At 35.1% G+C, this 22,187-nt stretch overlaps 1 protein-coding gene across 1 annotated transcript in view; it reads left to right on the forward strand.

Annotated features, from left to right (window-relative positions):
- Positions 1 to 22,187, forward strand: part of LOC121412016 (angiotensin-converting enzyme-like) — a 37,610-nt gene that overhangs the window by 4,635 nt on the left and 10,788 nt on the right. The window contains exons 6-14 of the mRNA XM_041604929.1: positions 10,447 to 10,638; positions 11,539 to 11,674; positions 12,106 to 12,237; positions 12,666 to 12,889; positions 13,989 to 14,133; positions 17,562 to 17,660; positions 18,043 to 18,165; positions 18,706 to 18,870; positions 20,193 to 20,199. Of these exons, the coding sequence (XP_041460863.1) occupies positions 10,447 to 10,638; positions 11,539 to 11,674; positions 12,106 to 12,237; positions 12,666 to 12,889; positions 13,989 to 14,133; positions 17,562 to 17,660; positions 18,043 to 18,165; positions 18,706 to 18,870; positions 20,193 to 20,199 (1,223 nt within the window). The remainder of the gene's footprint in view (positions 1 to 10,446; positions 10,639 to 11,538; positions 11,675 to 12,105; positions 12,238 to 12,665; positions 12,890 to 13,988; positions 14,134 to 17,561; positions 17,661 to 18,042; positions 18,166 to 18,705; positions 18,871 to 20,192; positions 20,200 to 22,187) is intronic.

Below are 22,187 nucleotides of genomic sequence, written 5' to 3' on the forward strand. Positions count from 1 at the left end.
AGGGAGAGCTCGGAATACGACCCCCGTCCAGGAAGGCCAGTAAGAGTCGCCGCACTGGGCACAATTTACAACGTTCTCAGAAACCGCTAACTGGCCATGTTAAATTACCTGTACCTAAAAAACAAAAAATCGAAATAACCTAAAACTTTTGGTGTATTCATGGATTGAGTAGATCTGCACACTTGCCAAATTACAATTTTGCAGTTCATCAGCTTCTATCTTAACCTTATATAGCATGGGCTATTTTGAAACTGCATAGCCCAGGGTGGGGGGGGGGCTTATTTGCCCCCCCCCCCCAGATCTTGGCCATCGATCGCGACGAAAATAGGCATGCACGTTTTCCACAACCTAATCTAAAAAATTGTATAATTACATAATTATTCAATTTTTTTTTCAATTCTGCTAATTTATGCATGAAATTAGAATTCAACTGTACATCTGTATATACAGGTCAAAAACTGCTAAATTATGTCTAAACACTCGTTTCAGGATTCTCATCAAATGTACATCCCAAAAATTGTATCAATTTTTTTTGTTCCTATGTATTTTATTGTGTTTTAAATTTCTTATTTCTTTTTCCACATGAAATTAATGATACAATTATGAATTTTGGCTAGAAACAGAATTTGCATTGGATTTGTACATGAAATCATGTTTTTGAGCAATTTTGGGTCCGACATGCTTATAAAATGTTGCGCAATTTCGGAACCACATACCCGTTGAAATTAAAGTTATCAAACGTCACGGCGCGAACTTTTCATATTCCGGATATAACGCAAAAATATGTTGAGGGGCTAAAAAGTTAAAAGATGCAATGAAAACAGCAGTGTGGACTGTATAGAGGCACATTATAATGTTACATCCATTTTCTAAATCAAAATGAGATAAAGTTTACCTAACCTAATCCATGTTAAAATTTGTCCCTGACACTGGCGGAAATGTTAACTTGGATCAACTGCATATTTGTACGGATTACAACAATTTTATTGAGGGAGTGTTCATGAATACTTTGGTAGGGCTGGGTTGAAATTTTTTTACATGTAAAAACTTTCTTGACCCTCCTATACTGAACCAAAATTTAATCAAAATTGTGTGAAATATACCATACAGTTATTTCAATGACTTGTCAAATAAACTGCATGTTATTTTACCCCTTTGAGGAATAATTAAAAAAAATTGTTTCTCCCCCTTCTTTAAGATAAAATCAATTGGCAATTCAACTGGAAACTCTGTACTAGTGTTTGATAAAAATGGCTGCTAGCTACTGAAATGTCGCATGTAGTGCAAATTTAATTGGACTAATCAATTAGTAATTGGAAGAATTATACTATAAAACAACTTTAATGATTGATATACCAAGATGACTTCCATCTTTCTGTATTCAAAAACTGTAAATCCAACAAGTGTAAACTAGCTAAAATTTCCAGTAAACATGGCAGACCTCGTTATCAGTCTTATGGTTAGGGAATGTGGCCTTAAAGGACAAGTACACCCCAACAAAAACTTGATTTGAATAAAAAGAGAAAAATTCAACAGGCGTAACACTGAAAATTTAATCAAAATCAGATGTAAAATATGAAAGTTAGGACACTTTAAAGTTTCGCTTCATTTCACAAAACAGTTATATGCACATCTCGGTCGGTATGCAAATGAGGGAACTGATAACATCACTCACTATTTCTTTTGCATTTTATATGAAATATTTTGATTTTCTCGTCATTGTCATGAGAAATGAAGTTTCATTCCTCCCTAAACACATGGAATTCCATTATTTTAACATTTTGTGTTTCAGGCAAGGAGGTCCCAATCATCAAATTCTTAAAAAATGAAATATTGTATAATTCAAACAAGAAAAAACAAATGAAATAGTGAGTCACATCATCGACTCTCTCATTTGGATGTTACTGGCTTGTTCAAGTAACTGTTTTGTTAAAAAATAAGCGAAACTTTGAAATGTCATAATTTTATTTTACATCCGATTTTGATGAAATTTTCAGCATTGTGCTTGTCTGATTTTTCTTGACCTTTAAGGGGATGGTCCGGGCTGAAAGTATGTAAGCGTAATAAATAGAGTAGAGTGAGCAAAATGCCGAAAATTTTATCAAAATCGGATAACAAATAACAAAGTTATTGAATTTTAAACTTTAGCAATATTTTGTCAAAAAAGTCGTCATGAATATTCATTAGGTGGGCTGATGATATCACATCTCCAATTGTTCTTTTGTATTTTTATTATATGAAATCAGGTTTATTCTAATTTTTTCCACCAAGAACTAGAAAAAGTGGATAACTGATTTTGTGCATTAGATATTTATTGCTGCAACTTATTTTATTATAAGGGCAACATATTCACACAAGTATGAAATAATGAAACAAATATGATTTTATTTGATAACATATGAAAACAGAAAGTGGAGATGTGACATCATCAACCTACCTAATGAATAATCATGACAACTGTTTTCACAAAATATTGCTGAACTTTAAACTTCAATAACTTTACTATTTGTTATCCGATTTTGATGAAATCTTCGGCATTTTTCTCAATGAATTCTACTCTATGTATTCAGATACATGTATAAATATTTTTAACCCGGACCATCCCTTTAAAACAACAAAATGTTCTTCTAATAGCCTGTCAAATATAATTCAACAAAGCCATCACCTGCCACTCTACTTTGATTATCACTAAACAGGCAGGAAATGTGAGGCTTTTCTTCATCTGTGCGCAAGGTAATCCCACTCACAAGTACATCATAGACACCGATGCGCGTGTAAGACAGAAGCTGCGTCTGCTGCAGTTGTTCTGTATTCAGTACTTTCCTATATCAATTCACATTGTGAATTGGCCTGCCTATTTAGTGATGATCAAATTATAACATTTTGGTCTAACATGAAGAGGGTTCAGTTTGTACGGATTACTGATCAGACATTATAACTGATGTAAGTGAGCGCACTGCAGGTCTCACCTTGGATGGGTGCAACACCCCATATATGTAGGCTGCTAAATATTCATTAAATGGTGCCAAAACTTGGGAAAAGTGGACATCGAAACAGTAATGGGCTTTGAAGAGCCTGTCAAATGTATTAACAAAGGTATCACCTGCCACAAGGACATTTTGGTCCAACACCAAGTAGTGTCGCTTGCTCTTCTTCAAAAGGAAAGGTTGGCTGAACATTTTCTCCGTTTCCAGCCGTCATCCTCAAATCAGTTCCTTCCTGAAATATTACAATTTTAAAGAAATCATTAAAAACCATATCCATTATCTATTTCAGCAAAAAAATATATCAGGCCTTGTCATTTGCAGCAAGCTTTTTATCACTCACCTTAATTTGGTCTAATAACAGGAGGATAATATTAAGAGCTGCCAGTCATTACTGTTCAAAAACCTGAAATGCAAAAAACCCCAACCCTGTACGGTGAATCCTATTGAAGACTGGCATCTCTGAATATTGACATCATTCGCCTAGAGCTCCCCACACAATTTCTTTACATATTCTGATCTGAAAACTTGAAATTCTGAGCATTTTTGCTACCAATGATTAAGATGGGTATCTAAAAAAAAAATAGATGCGAGCGCGAAGCTCGTGCTGAAAATTTTGATATTTCAATCTGAAAAAAATTGAGTTTAATGGACGTTTTTAATAAACAAGATATATATCCAACAAAGACTTTTGCCAATCGAAGCGGGAGTTCTTTTGAGGTCTAGAACTGAAAAAGACTGTTACAATCGAAAGCTCAGCTAAGGCCACTAAAAAGGGTGCATTCAGAGTTCGAGTGATTTTGTTGGTCAACATCACACAACGTTGGTCTCTTATGGATGCACACAGCTTGCCTAAGAGTTTAGGTCAAGCGATGAAATCGCTGAAACTCTGAATACATATAAGATATCCAACTCACAAGACCCGCCAATTAAGTGTTGCAAGCTGTTCATTGTTATCTGACAAAGGCACAATTCACTCCAGTGAAAAAAAGTAAGTCTACTGCATTTGCACTACAACAAGATTTAATTAAAATTAAAACATGAAAATTGAAAAACAACCTCCTAATTATTCAATGTCAAAAAAGTACACTCATGAAAATGCAAATCTGGCTGGAATGCAAGTAAGTGACACAACATTCCCAACTTGGATGCATATTTCATGATGTTTGATCACATCAGTGTTCCAATTTTGGCAGTTTTAATAACATAAAAAATGGCAGCTTACTGTCAGGAACTTCATCTTTCATGACCTGTTGTATTGTAGCATAATCCTCCTTGGCAGTGGTGATGATGTTCTCCCTGAAGGTAGTCCCCCATTTTTTCAGAAAATTCCCAGACTCCTTAGGAAACATAAGTGCAAATTCAACATTGATCTGGAATAAAATAAAACACAAACTAATTAATACCACCGTTTCATGATTATCTGTGGATTCGCGCAAAACTCCTCTGCGAGATTTACGCAGGGTGCCGCAAACTTATATCCCTGCCTGCCTGGCCAAGGTAGAGATCGGGACAATGTGGCATGCTTGCACAACACAGGAGTGTGTTCGAATTGGAGACATGTTTTTTAGGCAGTCTCTGAAAAATGGAGAAGCCATGCCAAAGTCTGACAATGGGAGGACCATGCATGTTTCAGCTAATGGTTAAAGTTTGGATCCTTAGGAATCATGAAGTACCTTTCCAGCAATCGACTGCTGTATTCCTTCACAAGGAATCGCCTAAGTAAAATCCTCCACTCCTTTCACAACTTTTTGTGATGTAATAGTGCAGTGCATCAAGTTAGCAACTCACACACTACCACGTGATTGGCTGCAAGAGTGCACAGCAAAAAACAGTGAGAGGTTCAATTTTGCAAAATAACGTTTAATGAATGCAGTGGCTCTGCCTACTCTGCAAACATTTTGGTACGTGGTAGATTTTTTAAAAGGTGAAATAATGATAAATAAATTGTAGATGTCCACATTATATGATAAAGATTTCTAAAGCACTACATGTACATCGGGGGTATAAACTGTATAATAAACTAATTGGCACATTCTACAGAACCATCTATGTTTCTTACCAAGTTGGATAAATCCTTGTATCATGGATACAGGTCTATGAGCTCGGTAACAGAGAGTTCCCCTTTGACCTGTGCCTGCCGATACTCATAAGTTCGCTGAAAGTATTCTCTTATTGTTGGTAAGTTTTCTTTGGTTGGGCTGGCATACTTCATTCATTCAACCTACAAAGTCAAAATATGGTAGATATGAACCAATATAACTATAGGCGGGGAGAGAAGCACTTATAATCTTCAGAATCACAAGGTAGTAAAGCATAATAAAAACTTAATTCTTACAGTTTGATGAATAGCATGGGGTTTATAAGTTAGAAGGGGAATCAGATTTACCATACAAAATTGTAATGATTGGTATTAAACATGAGTTGATTGATTTCCAAGTAACTAGGGTCAGCATATGCTTGGTATAAATACTAGGTTTTCTGCAGCTGCATCTTTAGTAGCTGAGTTACGAGATTTGGCTCTTAAAAAGAAAATCCTGCAAAATGAATTTCCATTGGGCCAGGGTGAATATTCTTCGAGAAAATTGATGTTCTTAACTTGCTTTTGTGATTAGATCAAAATCTTCCACAATCCTATTTCATTAGGTTTCAAAATCTTTAATAGCAAAGTGCAAAATTATCAAGTGATAAAGCAGCTTTTTGGAAGAATATTCACCCCGCTACTGACCCTGTTGTTAATAGGGGCTTACCATTTCCTTTGCATCAGTGTCTTCCAATAGTGCATCATCTGTACCTGCTTCATCTTCTTTTTCATCGCTGGTCTTCTTCGGTTTCCTCATTTTTTTCTCCTATTGCTCTGACATTCTGGAGTTTTTAAGACAAGTTTGGATGAACCCTTCTCCATCACAATAGAGCACTTCCTGTATTTAGATTTAAAATGAATAAATGTCATTAATTTGTTTAACTACTTTTTTTCCTTTACAAATTACAGATAAAAAAACTCCCTTCCTTTCTTTACTAAAAAGGCATTAATGAATAACATTTACGTTTGGGATTGTGTGCCTCATATAGTATTCTAATAAATGATTATTTTAAGTTATTTGATTATAGTAAGGTAAAAAAAAAAGAAAACAGCATGGCACATTTGTTTTAATCTAACCAATGTGTCATGCTGCTCCACAACACACACAAATCACTTCATTACATAAAGGCCATATTTTGATTATTTTGGTTTCATAATTTAATGCAAAATAGGCACATTTCCAATGTTTCCAAAGCTTATACTGCTAAGAAACATGGTTGCAAAAAATTAAGAAATCTGCAGTTTGTGACAAGATTTTCGTTTATCGCAAGCTCCGAGGGTGATGGTATTGGCAAAAAACAAATAAAAAACCCAAACCCTCCATATCTGCGGAAGTCAAATGCAAGTCCCCACTGGCCTGCATTCGACCGCAAGGGGAGAACTGATGGGCGCCGGAACCTCTGCGATGGACAACCATGTATATGGTGCAGCGCATTTAAATATTGCAGAAAAGCTTAAGCGGTTGAATTTCGGGTAGTTTACTCTACATGTCAGAAATAGATCTAACTTTATGTACTATCTACAGAAAATCTCATCAAAATGCGAACAAGAATGATGTGATTTTTACCAGAAAGGCGATGATGTAAATTTGACGCAAAAAAGAGGACGGTGCCCTTGTCTGCCCACTCATTCACTATAGTATACAATTTACATGCAGTTTGGGATTTTTTGCATGAAAGTGGCATTTTCAAGGCATGCGAGTAAAAAATAAAATAGTCTTATTTTTTCAGTGATATACGTATCGCAAAAATTGATTTAAAGATAATGGTGTCCGTTGCATCTTTATGATGTTAGAATTGCAAAGTTACATGTAGGCTATATGCGCAGACAAGGAGCTTCAGACCATACATGAAGATCTAACGTTAGATCTAGAATCTAGAATAATGTTAGATCTAGATTAACCATTTTATATAGATCTAGGCTAGACTAATGCACTGACTGAAGTGAAACCAAAACACTAACAAGTGATTTCAGCTGATTTCACTGCACGAGTGACTAGGGCCTAGATCTAGTAGTAGAAAGGTCTAGGCCTAGTACACACACAGAAAAAAAATCAAACCAATTCCAACAATAACATATTGACCAAGACCAAGTGAGCATAAAAATTCCAACTTCCAAGGTCTAGGAGACTGCACGCATGCATATAGCCCCGGGCCGGCCGGGACGCTGCCACGAACGCCAGTACTGAGTACAGTAAAGAGTAAGCGTTCGGGCTGCCATAGTAGTAGCTCATCATGTAGGAATGGGGGTGGGTGTCAGGACAGAATAAAATTAAAAAATTAAACTGCCTTCTTGAGTTTGATTAAACAAAAACTACTGTTGTCTGTATAGATCTAGACTCTAGCTAGTCTAGATCTATATAGTGTGCGCTGTTTTCAATAACTGTTCTAGGACCTATTTGTTCTAAAAATTATAAAATGCATTGCTTGTTTAACTTTTAAATGACTATTAAAAATTGACTGCCCGGATAAACAACCCGTCCGGACACATAACAAATTAATATACGGTACATCATGTCTAGATCTACGGTAGTCTAACCCAGCAGGGAGCTCCTGCCCGCGAAGCGGGACGGAGCCGCTTCGCGGGCCGGAGCTCCCTGGCCTGGGTTAGGTACCGGTAGGGTCTAACGCTAAGCGGCTAAGTTTAACATCACGTTGTCATTGGTGACACCAAAAACACAGATTCTAAGAAGTTTTCCACGACGAATCACAATAAAATAAATATCAACATATTCATCATTATACATATATAACTTCGAGCATACCTTTTAATTTTGCAATAATGTCCTCCGGAACGCTTTTGGTCAAATATTCTTCCTTTGCAGCCCGGGATCGCAGCCATTATGAGAGAGAAATTATGGCGGCGGTGGAAGTTTTGCTCTGATCACGTGATTCCAATTCATCGCAATATGATTGGTTAAAGTTTTAAGTCTTTCCAAAGAATTAAAACATCGATTGTTTTCGCGAAACGTCCGAGAAATTTTAAATCAAGGCATCACTAAAATAAGTCTTTACGACTTAAATAATTACAAGTCTCACATAAGGTTTAAATTTTAAGTCTCGGGAATTAAGAGAGTGCGTATAAAAAAACGGGACAGATTTAAAAAGTCTATAAAATTTTTGTTTTAAATTATAATCGTTATATTTTGGTGTCAATAGGTGCTCTGAAGTTTTATCCTTCAAATGCCATCAAAATAATTTAGTTTCGTTCATGCTTGAGCAAACACGGAATGTTTTTGTCTGGGGTTAAAAAGGAGGCTTGCGCCAAAATGGCATAAAATGATAAATATGATGGTTGAACTTCTTGCTAACCAGCAGACTTCCTCTTAACCTTTTCATTATCTTTGCCATAATTTTCGAATCATGCGGTCAAAATTCATTTCCAAATATACTTATTTGCTTGAATTGTTCTGTTGTTCCTTTTTAATATGTTCTCTTTTAGCTTTTAATATTCCTTCTTTAGGCAAGAACGTTTTTTAAACCGAAGTATGGGAGAGCGTGTTTTTTTTTCTTCAAATCCTTTGATTGTGTGCTACAAAGGTTATGGTTCCTTTGAACAGTAGCATACTGATGGGTTGGGGCTTGGGGTACTTCCACAAAATAAAAAAATAAATAAATAAAAATCATTAACAAGAAAAAAAGTGAAAAAGGAAAATAACAGAAAACATAGAAAGCGAAATATGATATCATTTTCTGAATATTGTGTCAAAACCACAGAATTTTATTTCTTGATAAAAAAGTGGAAATTTTTGCTTGATAGCTTCACGACTTTTTAATACATTTTATCCGATCTGCCATATCTTGCTCCTTCAAAATTGACTCAATACACAATTGCCGTTGAAAGACATGAATCCTTTCCCGTTTGTCCTGTCAAGCACATAAACTTGGTGAAGGATTCCATAACCCCTTTAAAATAGGATTCATGTCTTTTATAGGTACCATAACATAATTTGTTTCACGTAATAAAAGGATTTGAATAATTACAAATCCTCCCAATTAATAATGTAAATCTTCTTACTTGGGTTGACAAAAAGTATTCTTTTCTTATTTATGAAGGAAAATTCAAAGGTAAAAGAAGTTTAAATAAAAAACAAAATAATTCAGGTAAATAAATAAATTTGTAAACAAAATTTGAAAGCTTAATTTGGAAGTTATGGAAAAAACCATGAAAAGATTAAGAGGAAGTCTGCTGATTAGCCAAAAGTCTAATCATCAAATTTCCAATTACTGCCATTTTGACGCAAGCCTCTTTTTGAACATCCGACAAAAACGTCCCATGTTCGCTCAAGCATGAACAAAATTTATTTTTTTAAATGGCATTTCAAAGATAACATCACAGGGCATCTATTAACATCAAAATATAGATGTAATAATTTGAAACAAAGTTTTTATAGACTTTTCAAAACTGTCCCGTTTTTTTTGTACGCACGTTATAGTAAATAGTGGTGGTAAAATACGATATGTGATTGACTAGATCGGTACCACGTGACTTCCCTTTAAAAAAGTTATATTGTACATAAGTACAATATAACTTTTTATTTTTGGAGGGTAAAACCGTAATTAATGACCCGTGCAAGGTACAATATGGACATTTTGGATGTGCAACGGTTCGAATGTTTGACATTCAGCCCCCCATTTGCTCGCGTTCAACAAGCTAAATAGGCGTTGTACAAATAGTGATTGTACTATCATACAATATTACCATGATTACTGGACTATCCAAATGTAAAATTATCCCTCGTGCAGGTCTATTTCACCTCGGCCTTCGGCATCGATGAAATAAACCTGCACTCGAAATAATTTTATTTTGTCGTACACAACATAATCCAGCACATTGTACACTACAGTGCGTCCCATAAAAACGAAACAGAGATTTATCGATGATTTATTATAACTTAATCCCAAATACAACAGACAAATTACCTACCATTGTAAAGCTTAGAATCTTCTCTTTCATCTGAAATAACTTAGATTATTTCTATTATAATTCATGCATGAGTGAGCAAAAACAATTTGAAGAGGGGATACCAAAAAGTCACTTGGCAAGCTGTATCTGGGTTTCAAAAAGAAAACCGCATTTTTCTAAAGTTCAATATCTGCTCTTTAATTTGATACCTCAACTACAGAAAATGGTCAAGAAATAACAAATTCCGATTATTTGAAATAAGGCTTGAATTTCAATAATTTCATAAAAGGCTAGCGTTCAGACTCACTCGACACTCCGTTTTGTTGACGATCAGCCATGCATTAAGTCTTTTGTTAATCGCGCGGTAGCTTCGGGGAAACCGGTGAAAACACGTTTATTTAATGAAATTTTGGAAATAAACAAGCATTGACACCAATGGAATTTAACAATAATTCATTTTTTTTTTTTTTCAAGGTTATGAAGATTATGGTGGCGAACTCCGGAGTACATATGAGGACCCCAATTTTATTGAGGAGATCGACGCCCTTTGGAATACAGTCAAACCTATGTATCTTCAGATCCATGCATTTACGAGAAGGAGACTGGTAGAAAAATATGGAGCGGACAAGGTCAACTCAACAGGACCAATACCAGCTCATCTTCTTGGTAAGTAGAGTCCCTTAAAACGTCTGAGTAGATTGTAACTTATTGTACCGACGTCTATTTGAATGCAGTCATGGTTACGGGGAGTGTTGATACATTATTTCCGTCTTTGTTGCTATGTGTATACGATGATATAGATGATGAGTAGTGTAAGAGTGTCCAGTAGTGTACCTAGGATTTTCCACAGGGGGGGGGGGGCAAAACCGCCCGCCAAAAAAAATGACAAAAAAGGGGGCTTCAAGCTCGTCGGGGGGGGGGGCAAACAAGGTATTAAAGCTCGTCAGGGGAGGAGGGAAGGTTTTCAAGCTCGTCGGGGGGGTTCATGGATACGTCCTTTGCTTGGGTTGTGACTCGTCAGGGGGGGAGACTGTCACTACTTAATAGGCAATGTCCAGATGGTCCGGTGCTCTCACTACTTTTAGCCATTGTCAAAGTCAATGTAGCATGAAAGAAGTGCCTTCGGATATTCTTCAGATTATGCCACACCAATAATGAGTTTTTCACACAGCGACGCCGAACGAAACTTAGAACACAGCAAATGTATTGAAATTACACGCCAAATCACTATGAAACGCTGGGAGGTCTTTGTCGAATATTGGTAAATCCGAACAGCGGTTTTATCCTGCGTTAAGGAATTAACGATTGGTTTGCCCAGAGTCCATGAGGAAACTGTTTTTGAAGCGCACGTCGCGTTCCGTAAATTCCCTAGTTCCATAGCTACGCACTCAGTATGATGTAGGGGTTCTCACTGCGTATTTGTCAGTTTTCTTTGACCGTCATGACCATCGCAACAAGAACTGTAAAGACGGAAGGGTATATTAGTGAACTTACAAAAAAATGTACACTATTCTAAACCCCATCTAACATTGTCAGTTTTTTATTCCCATGCCTTCCCTTCTCAAGGTAACATGTGGGCTCAAAAATGGGGTCAAATTTATGATCTGCTGACTCCCTACCCTGGCCATGGAGTCGTAGATGTCACAGAGGAAATGCAGAAACAGAAATGGACCGTTAACAAAATGTTCCATGCTGCAAACGAGTAAGATTTTTCTATTGACATCATGTTGGATGAAAAAGGTATATTCAAATTGAATTATATTTTTTCATTGTCATGCTTTACGTGACATTACAAATGTTAACTATGAAGTAAAAGTCAAACTTTTAATGACCACTTTGACATTGTTGTGAAGCCTGTCTCTAGAGTGACCACCAAAATCACAAAAATCCATTTTACAACGTATTTCCGGATTAAAAAAATAAAAGAGACATACAACCCTCATTAACATAAGACTGATGTATTTTGAAGCAAGTATTTGTACTTCACAAATAGGTTCTTATACCCCAGGGTTTTTTTTACTGATAAATAAAAATGTTATTTGGTCTACACTTTGGATGTGAGTGTGATGATACCTTATTTTCAATAACACCATTATTGATACTGAATTTCTATTTTTTTTCTTCCTCACCTAGTTTTTTCAAATCTCTTGGATGGAGGTCGATGCCTGAAGCATTCTGGGAGAAATCTTTGTTAGAGAGACCACATGACAGACAAGTAGAATGCCACGGATCTGCTTTTGATTTTTACAAGAACAGAGAAGTCAGGTGAGGATAGATGGATGAAGGATCATTCATTCTGCCATTCCTATCTGTAGTACAACCAATGCAAGTCTTGATATGATTTCTTATCTTAATAGACGTGTACCATTTTGTATTCATTATGAATAGCTGTAACAAATGAATAATTAAAAATAATGTTTGTATATTTTATTTGTAGTTAGATATCAAATTGGTTTTACACTGATGCATTGAATGATGACACCCTGAGAAACTGCTTATATGAATCAATCAATTAACATTCACGTTAGTTATTAAGATTGGGGAAGGCAGTGAGACAATTTGGACCAATAATACCACGCTTTCTTAGTGCCCTTTCAACTCATATGGCTGTGTCTAGAACACTGTCGACAATCAGAAGATATGTTTTCTCTAAACGAAATTCTAGTTGAAATTGATTGATATCTTTTTATCAGGATTAAGATGTGTACAGAGATTACGATGGAGGACCTTTACACTGCTCACCATGAGATGGGTCATTGCCAATATTTCCTACATTACCGTCATCAACATGCTGAGCTTAGAGGAGGCGCCAATCCGGGATTCCATGAAGCAGTAGGAGATACCATTGCCCTCTCAGTTGTTACCCCTGACTATCTTCATCATCTAGGTCTTCTACCAACTGATGAGGTTGATGAGGGTAAGATATCCGAGTGGTGTTTCAGATGCAGCTCTTCATAACTTACGCATGACTTTGCACACTGCTAAAAAAATATGTTCTTTTTCAAATTCTAAATCATTCAACGTCATATTAGATAAAATTGAATTGCTATCTTGGTAGATAAACATTCTGGTTGATAACCAGGATCTGACTGCAAAAGTTATATTAGAAGTTTCATTAGGTTATCGAAATTCATTCCCATTTTCTATAACCATCAAGAAAAAAGAACAAATTTCACTAAACACAAGAACATGTCACCAGTTCTATGCGTGATTTTTTTCAATAGGGCAATTCCATGAAATATGTCCGTGTGACTCCCTATGTGGGATCTTCATGAAATTTTCTGTCTCTGATATCTTGTTCTTTAGACAGTCTATAATGTTCTTAAGGACCTTGACTTGGTCAGTTTATGAAATGAAGTAAGAATGGAGAAAAAGGTTGATCGTTTTATGGAATTGTCGAATAACCAAACCAATGGACAGCTTTAGAATATCCATCAGATTCTTTTATTGATCCAATCAACCATCATAGAAAAATAGTTTTATCATGTGAAATTTATAAATTGATTTTGATACATACATTTTAATCACGTCTCAGTACTAACGAATTTGAATTGATTTGACGAGACGACGTGCTATTTTTGTTTACGAATATGTTAATAAATATACGGGACTGGATGACATAGAATCCCCGATTGAAAAATGGGGATATTGATTTCATTCCAAAGTTGAGAGTAATCCAATCAATCCCAACTCTTTGTACGAGAGGAACAAGGAGTGCTTAGAAATATGCTCGTTATAGTAACAGAGGATTTGGAATTAAAATGCACATTGGAATGTCCACACTGTTTCCTTATACTTAGAAAACAGCACTCTATTCCCAAACATTATTTAAATCAGATCGTATCAAATGTCTGTAATTATATAGAAATTTCCAGTTTTAAGTCGTGCGTAGTACCATCTCGACATCAAAATGTAGTTTCTATATAGTAGAAAATTAATATCTTTTCAAATTTATTTTTGATTGTCTTCTTTTAAGATAATGATTAAAAATGATTTCCGATTCACTTTACCTTAAGAATTGCAGATCAATTATCTGATGAGAGTTGCTCTTGATAAGATATCATTTTTACCTTTTGGTCTCCTGATCGATAAGTGGCGTTGGAAGGTGTTTAGTGGTGAGATCCAACCTGACCATTATAACACTGCATGGTGGCAAATGAGGTACATATTTACAATATTTTGAATCAATGTAGATATAATAATTCAGATCTATGATTATATTTTTTTTTTCATTTTTCATATGAATCATATACATTTGCTTTGAATAGTAATATTCAGTTTCCTAATGAAAAAAATAAACATACGAGGATTCTCAGTTATTTTTCCCCAACTTATTCAAACGATATTTCACTTTCATGTAAAACAGCATGACCAGGGTTTCATTTTTTCTCTCTTTATTTTGAAGTTTAATATGTACATGTAGTATGAAGTTTTACGCTTTGAAGACCAATGTATAAATGCAATTTCCATGTAGCCTAGTTAAGTTTCGCGAATGTTAGTTAAGGATACGACGAACTTTCAAAATGCTTGAAATGCTTTCACAATATATCTGAATAAGTAAAGCGTTTCTTCATAAATCTTTTCTTTTATTTTACTCAATCTGCCTCGTGTGAGCGATTCAGTAAGAAATCTGATGATTGTAATGCATATAGCACCGAAAAATGGCTTTCCGTTTTGGACGCACTGTATAAGATACTGTATGCTGATGAAAACATGGGTTAGTGGCTGAATGTCCGTTATTTTGGGGGTACTTAACAAACGAACCTTTGTGTATTATGCAGGGGCGGATCCAGCATTCGCCAATAGGGGAGTGGGGCCCAAAAAAAGTTTTGACACACTTTTCCCCGATCGGGCGCTCATAGTTGATTTGTGTTTGCTTTTTTGTAGGGGGTAGTCTTTACAGTCACTTTCTTGCTATATTCTTATAAAACAACATAATTATATGTCTATTTCATGAGCCCTATTTGAATAGTGCCAGCGCGAAGCGCGAGCTAATTCTATATTTTTTGATGAAATTCAATGTAATTTGTCCTGAAATTTCTAGCCAATGTTTGTGATCCTGAACAAGATGCCTGTGTGATGATAATGTTTACTGCGATCTCAAAGTGCGAGAATATATTTTCTTATATTTACTGTACGTTTTGGAATGATCGAAAAGGGACCTGTTAAAGGGGAAGTTCACCCTGAAGAAAACCTTGTTGTAAAAATAGCAGAAAAAATAGTAAAAAATATTGGTGAAGGTTTGAGGAAAATCCGTTAAAGAGTAAGAAAGTTATTAGAGTTCAAAATTTTTGATTTGTGACGTCATAAACGAGCAGCTGCCCCATGTGTTATGTAATATAAAATGTATGAATTTCAAATTTTGTATGGTTCCTGATGAATTAATTTTGCTTTCTTTTTATGATCGGGTGTGAAACGATTTGTCTATTGATATACAAAAGTTACAATGAAAACCATTTTCAATTTTCTGAGAAAATGACATTTCGTTGATTTTTTACCATTCGCTATGTAGGAATGCTGCTCGCATATGACGTAACAAATCAAATAATTGAAATTCTAAAAACTTTTTAATTATTTGATAAATTTTTCTCAAACCTTCGGCAATATTTTTTATTATTTTTTCTGTTATTTTTACAATAAACTTTTTGTCAGGTGAACTTCCCCTTTAAGGACTGTTTGCAGTTAGCCATGAAGACGATACACATTTTAACACTCTGACAATGCGAGTGTGAAGCGCGAGCTGAAAAAATGATATTCGACCTATAAAGATTGGACTTTCTAACCACTTTTCGTAATCGTGAACAGGATAGGTATAATTAAACAATGCGAGCGGAAAAAATGAGATTTTATACCTAAAAACGGGACACTCTATACATATCTTTTAATTCATGAAAAGGGTGGGTTATTGGGTATTGATCTTCCCATTTTAAACATGCAATCGCGAAGCGCGAGCTTAAAATGTCGGATATTCTGATCTGAAACTAGATAATTTAATCATATTTTTATTTAAAGAACCAGCTGCGTATCTCAATTAACATGCGTTCACGTATTTTAGATTTTGACCTAGAATCTATTCATTTTGAATACTTTTTTTATAATGAGTATCGATAATGCGAGCGCGAAGCGAGAGCTAAAATATTTGGTATTCCGATATTTCATTTTGAAAAAAGGGACAATTTAATTATGATTTCTTGAACATGTTATCATCTTATTTATTGATCTAATGAGAGAGCAAAATTTGTTGACATCAAGGACTCAAAACTTGAACTTTATAGCTCTTTTGTAATTATGGATAGAATGCAAAGTTTGATATATTTTTAATAATTTTGCGGGCGCAAATCACGAGCCGAAATATTTTATCAACTTTCATGAAAATAGGATTTCAAGTAATATAGTTTGTTTTTAAATCACTACAGATGGATACACTACTCACAAAGTAAAATGCAAACGCGCAGCTCAAGCTGGTTATCTCAATCAAAACTTAAAAGGATTACTTTGAAAACTTTTTGGATTACATGAAGAGAATAGGTAATTGGAAAATCAAATAGTGCTAGCGCGCATCGCAAGCTGAAAATGTTAATATTGTACAACGCCTACTTAGCTAGTTGTACGCGATCAAATGGGAGGCTGAACGTCGCACATTCGTACCGTTGCACACACAAGACGTACCATCCAAAATGTAACATTGCACGGCTTTAGGAGGTGACGTCACAATGCGATTTCATTGAATAAGGTGACAATGCGCGTACAGCCCGCTGGCTAAATGCGCAATGCTGTCCAAGATCATGTGCGCTTGTGGGCCCGGCTTGTGGGATTTTGCTTTTTGCTTTCAATATTTTTGCTCCCTTTTCATAGATTACTGGAGGGAAAAACTCTTGTTTTTTTTCATATTTTCGGTAGATTCCGAGGCGTTGTACAACACTAATAGCGAATATTCTTATTCGTGCAATGGTGCGAGATTTCGCATTCGGTGAAAGAAAGAAACGCTCTATTCAACTCGGCTAACGCCTCGTTGAATAGAGCAACTTTCTTTCACCTCATGCGAAATCTCGCACCATCGCACTCATGCCTATTCGCTATTTGTATACTATAGGACAATAAAACGGACATTTTACAGAGCACTTAAAGAAATCAAAATAATGAAAGCTCGATGTTAGAGCTGAAATGTATTTGTATATTAACTTCAAACTTGATGTTTTAAATTCCATACCAGCCTATTGAGCAAGATATGTACAGTGTGTCTCATCGAGCATGAGCAAAAAAAATGATATAGTGACATTAAAACTTTTTCCATTTTCCAAGTCTTCCCCTCATATTATTTCATTTACTCGTCTTTCTCATTTTTTTCCTCTTCCTTTTTTCTCCTACCATTTCCCTTCTTTTTTCTTTTTTGTTTCTTTCTTTCCCCTTCTTTTCTTTTTTTTTGCTCCGCCAATAGGGGGGAGGGGGCGGGTCCCTTGCCCCCCTGGATCCGCCTATGCTATTATGAACCTTGACAGTTTACCTGGAATGGTCTGTTTTCCATGTTTATCAGAATACACCATCTGAAAGAACACTAAACCATGATTTTATTCTTTCCTTAATAATAGACGATATTATCAGGGATTAGAAAGCCCCATAGAGCGCAAACAAACTGATTTTGATCCTGGAGCAAAATATCATATAGCATCAGGAACACCATACATTAGGTAGGTATATAATCTTTATTCAAATGAATAATTCAATGAATTAGACGAATCTATTGAATATTTCACTTTGAAATAACAGATTACATATCAATCAAAAATTATTCTATATTAGTGAAAATTAGAGCCATTGTTGTCACCATAAAATCGCTGCTGATGTGAAAATCCATTTTTTTACATGGGTGACATTAATCTGAAATCATCAAATATAAGTGGAAAAGACGAGGAAGATTACAAATGTTATGGACTATATCAAACTATATCATGGCACTTTGTACATGTATTTTCCTATACGATAATCTATAATCTATAGTGTCTGCCGATAGTATAGAAATTGATTTAACTTGGAAACCCCATTGCTGTATCAAATTTCATGTTTTTAAAGGTATTTCGTGAGCTTCATCATTCAGTTTCAGTTTCATCAGAAGTTGTGTGAGATTTCAAATAGTACTAAACCTCTACATCTATGTAACAACTATAACTCCAAGGAGGCTGGCAAGAAATTCGGGTAATTACTATTAAGAAAAAAACTTTAGTTTGGGTTGTAATTTCAGTGAGAGGAACAAGAATATGGATTTTTAAATCATCATAATATAATTATTGGAACGAGAATATGTGTGCAATACGATTGTCTATCCATGGCTCTGCCTCTGGCACCAATATAAATCAGACCAATGCTAGTCAAATTGTAATTTTCTCCATCGAATAATTCCTACTGTCTTCTTTTCGTAATTTTTTTACATGATGTCATCTTTGCGAATGATTTATGAAAGAAATACAATTATATATATAAGAGATGAAATCAATCCATGGTATTTATAGTTTATTAGTAAAAAAAAAAACCAATAACTTGAAATACTTTCGATGATTTGTCACGGTAGTGAAACCCCAAAAAATCTGATTGAAAATGTGATACTAATAATAATCAATATTAATTTACTAACAAAATAATAGTGTCATTACTTCGAAACGCCGTTTGTTTTATGGAGGAGAAAAGACAGTTTGATTATTTGTTTTATATTTATTGCTCCTCCTCTGGTCACTTTAGATCTATGCTGAAGATGGGTATGAGTAAACCATGGCAGGATGCCATGGAAGAATTAACAGGCCAGAGACGAATGGATGCTAGCGCCATCATCGAATACTTCCAGCCACTCATCAAATGGCTTACGGAGGAAAATGAAAAGAATAATGAAAAGATTGGATGGGACTAGTTGGGAGGTTTAACTGCAAAGTCGGTGTAGTTGACACGATCACGTAACAACACTGACCCTCAGATTGACCCACACAGCAAAAACTGTGGTGTTAACCGGTGTACATGGAGGACCACACCAGTTTTTTTACACCGGTGATAATTTGGTGGTGTTAGTTTTACACATATAGGTGTTATTACAACACCTTTGGTTGTTACATTTACAATCTTTGGTGTTATGTTCAATCTCTAGGGTGTAATTTTAACACCTCAGGGTGTGGTCCTCTATTAACACCAATTGGTGTCAGTTTTAACACCACAGTTTTTACAGTGCAGAAACTAGAGCTGTTGGTGCCGAACCCCGTTATGAGAAAAAAAATGAACCTTATTGCCATAAAAGGATGTGGCGCCAACAGAGCCGATATCTGCATCGATTTGACCACGGAATTAATAATCCTCTGAATTAAATAAAATAAGTATTTTTTAAAGGTTGGTTTAATTTAATTCATCATCCCCAAACGATGAAAGTTTTTTGTTACAATTCTCTGATCCGACCCGGGACTTTTTTTAGAGAGTGTATTAATATATGTTTATTTTAAGCGAATTAATACAGGATATAAAAAAACAGCGATTATAAAAAAAAATCAATCTAAATTTCTAACTTCATATTATTTCTCTCACGAGAGACATTTTGTTTCCCTCTGTAAGGTGGTTTTCTTTTGAAAAAAGATATTATACATGATATAAGTGGGGAGGATTTGATTATGTGGAAAATAATGATTAGTTTTTTCCGCCACATTTCATTTTGTCATCGAGGTAACTCCTTGATTTCTTCATTGTTTACCTTCTACCTCTACTTCTTTTCTTTCTCTCCTCTTGTGTCCTCTTTTTAAAGCCATCTTTGTGGACAGAGATTGGTTTGGCATTCAAGCGTTCCGATTTTTCATTATTTTCATTATTCAATAAATGAAATTTATTTATTAATCTATTATTTAATTTGCTTGCCCATTGTTTAGTCAGACAGTTTGGGGAATGGAGTTTGACCGTGCTTAAGTATAGGCACTTGTCCCCTATTTCGGAATGGTCAAAGAGGGATTCTTAATTATTTTGCGATATAATCACTTTGATTCTAATTTTGAGCTTTTAAATTATCTGTACTTTCAAATTGTATCCTAGACTTAGTAAATCTGTTTTCTGCTTTTAGCACAAACCATTTCAGTGGCATGATGTGAACAAAATCCGATAGTTTTATTTTTAAATTGTTCCTTTGTTTTTGGATGCGAGAACTATTTGTCAAACCAAGATTTATGTTATTTATCTTAATCATAAATCTCATTTTATAGCCAAAGGGTCAGTTGCCCACTGATTTCTAAAAGTCGTTATACCGTACATTGATGGATTTTATATAGATCATTAACTTAACTATGTTAATTGTATCAATTGCTAGTTTAATTGTTTGAGTTTACTATGTCGAAACTAATATTACATTCGATATATAGGTAAAATTTGGTAAAATATAGGGAAATGTAAATTGCTTCTTTGATTTCCTAGTATATTTATTTATAAAGACGGTACATCCTGATATAAATTTGATACTAATGGAGAAAGTGAGTGAATAAACATATAAAACAGTGATTAGTTCATTGTAGCCGATTGAAAAAATTAAAAAGTCACAAGAGTCTTTAATTACACTCCACATGAAACCAGTATATTCATCACTAGGACGACGTGTAAATAAATGGGCTAATGGTATCGTAATCCTTTTTTTTTTGAAATAGAAGCGAAATGAAAAGGCGAGAAAGTGGAATCTGGGGAGTAGGGTAGGCCTATTCTTTTCTGAATGAGTGTAGCCCTTGAAAAGATTACAAGAAGGAGTGGTATAGCTGAGTCGGACCTGAGTAGTATATAGGCAGTGCGAGAAGCTGAGTAGATGAGAGAAGGCTGGCTAGATTCGGCGAATGGAGTTGTATAGCAGGAGCAGGAGAGAAGACTCGAAGTTTCGGGGAGGTTGAAAGTCTGTCAGAACCTTTGAAAGTTGATTTATCTTGTGAATTGAAAAGGAAGGTAGACATATTCGTTTGTAATGTTATTAGCTAAATGGACCATAATGCTAATTATGTAATTATTACGTAATTAAAAAAAAAAGATTTTTCAACCATCGCAAAGCTCCCACTTATAGAAGGAGGTAACAAAAGTATAATATCTACCGGCGTAAACCCACTCTGAGGAGTGGGGGGGGGGATGATTTACTTTTTTTTGACGATTTTTTTTCTGTCGGGTTAGGTTAGGGTTAGTCATCTAGGTTTAATCTCATTTTATAGCAGAAATTCTAAAATATGAGCGAACAAAGCGAGCAAGCAAAAAATAACCACTTTTTGGTTTTCAATCGCATTCTAAAATTCTAAAATATGATGGATGTTTATGACAGAGCTTCAAAGATTTTACTAACAGATTAATTAAAATATATTTTCTTTCGTAAAAAGTGTGGGGGATATTTGTACACGCCACCCCCCCTCCAAAAGTGGGGGATATATCCCCCCGGGATTAACGCCAATGATAATATCAGAAGGTAATTAAATAAAATCCGTATTTTATCGATTAGAATACGCTGAATGAATATAATAGCTAATAATTTCGTCCAGTCATTATGCGGCCTCGAATGCAAATGATCATTGCCAATATTGCAATGTACGCATCTGTTTCATTCTGTGTTTTTTTTTCTTTTTTAATAGAAAGGCCATGTACTGACTTCCGTTTTTTTTAAGGAAACGCCTCGTGTGTGTCTGGTGACAAACTTTGACCCGATCAGAAAAACCGCCCTGGTTATATTTTCGTCCAAATACTAAGGCACCATATCATAAGCAAAGTGTGAATAAGTGAGATGGAGGAAGGAAAGAGGGTAAGAGAAGGATGGAGCACTATAGACGTTTGCTTTAATGATAGATAACGAGATGGATAATAATGGTATTTAAAAAGAAAATAGTTTCCTCCTCCCCTGCTGAAATCATGTTTCCCTTGCCATCTGATTCGACAACCATCACGACGTGTTCAAGATCGTTATATCATTATTAATCTGCTAAAATACTTCCCATAAAGGCCAATTTTCTGATCATCATGATTATTAATAGGAACAGTTTATAAGCCTGTACATTGTAGGATGAAAAGTCCTCTATACATTCGGTCAGAGTTCCACCTGGATCATATTATCTATCAATAATAATGAAAAACATAATCATAAAAGTACAGCATTGCCAAACATCTAGTTCAATTTGTGACATATTGTTACTATGGAAAATAATGTGTTCGTATTTTTATTCAATCTGTTATGACACTCAACA

The sequence above is a fragment of the Lytechinus variegatus genome, chromosome 3 (assembly GCF_018143015.1).
Source record: "Lytechinus variegatus isolate NC3 chromosome 3, Lvar_3.0, whole genome shotgun sequence".
In the NCBI taxonomy this organism is placed as follows: domain Eukaryota; kingdom Metazoa; phylum Echinodermata; class Echinoidea; order Temnopleuroida; family Toxopneustidae; genus Lytechinus; species Lytechinus variegatus.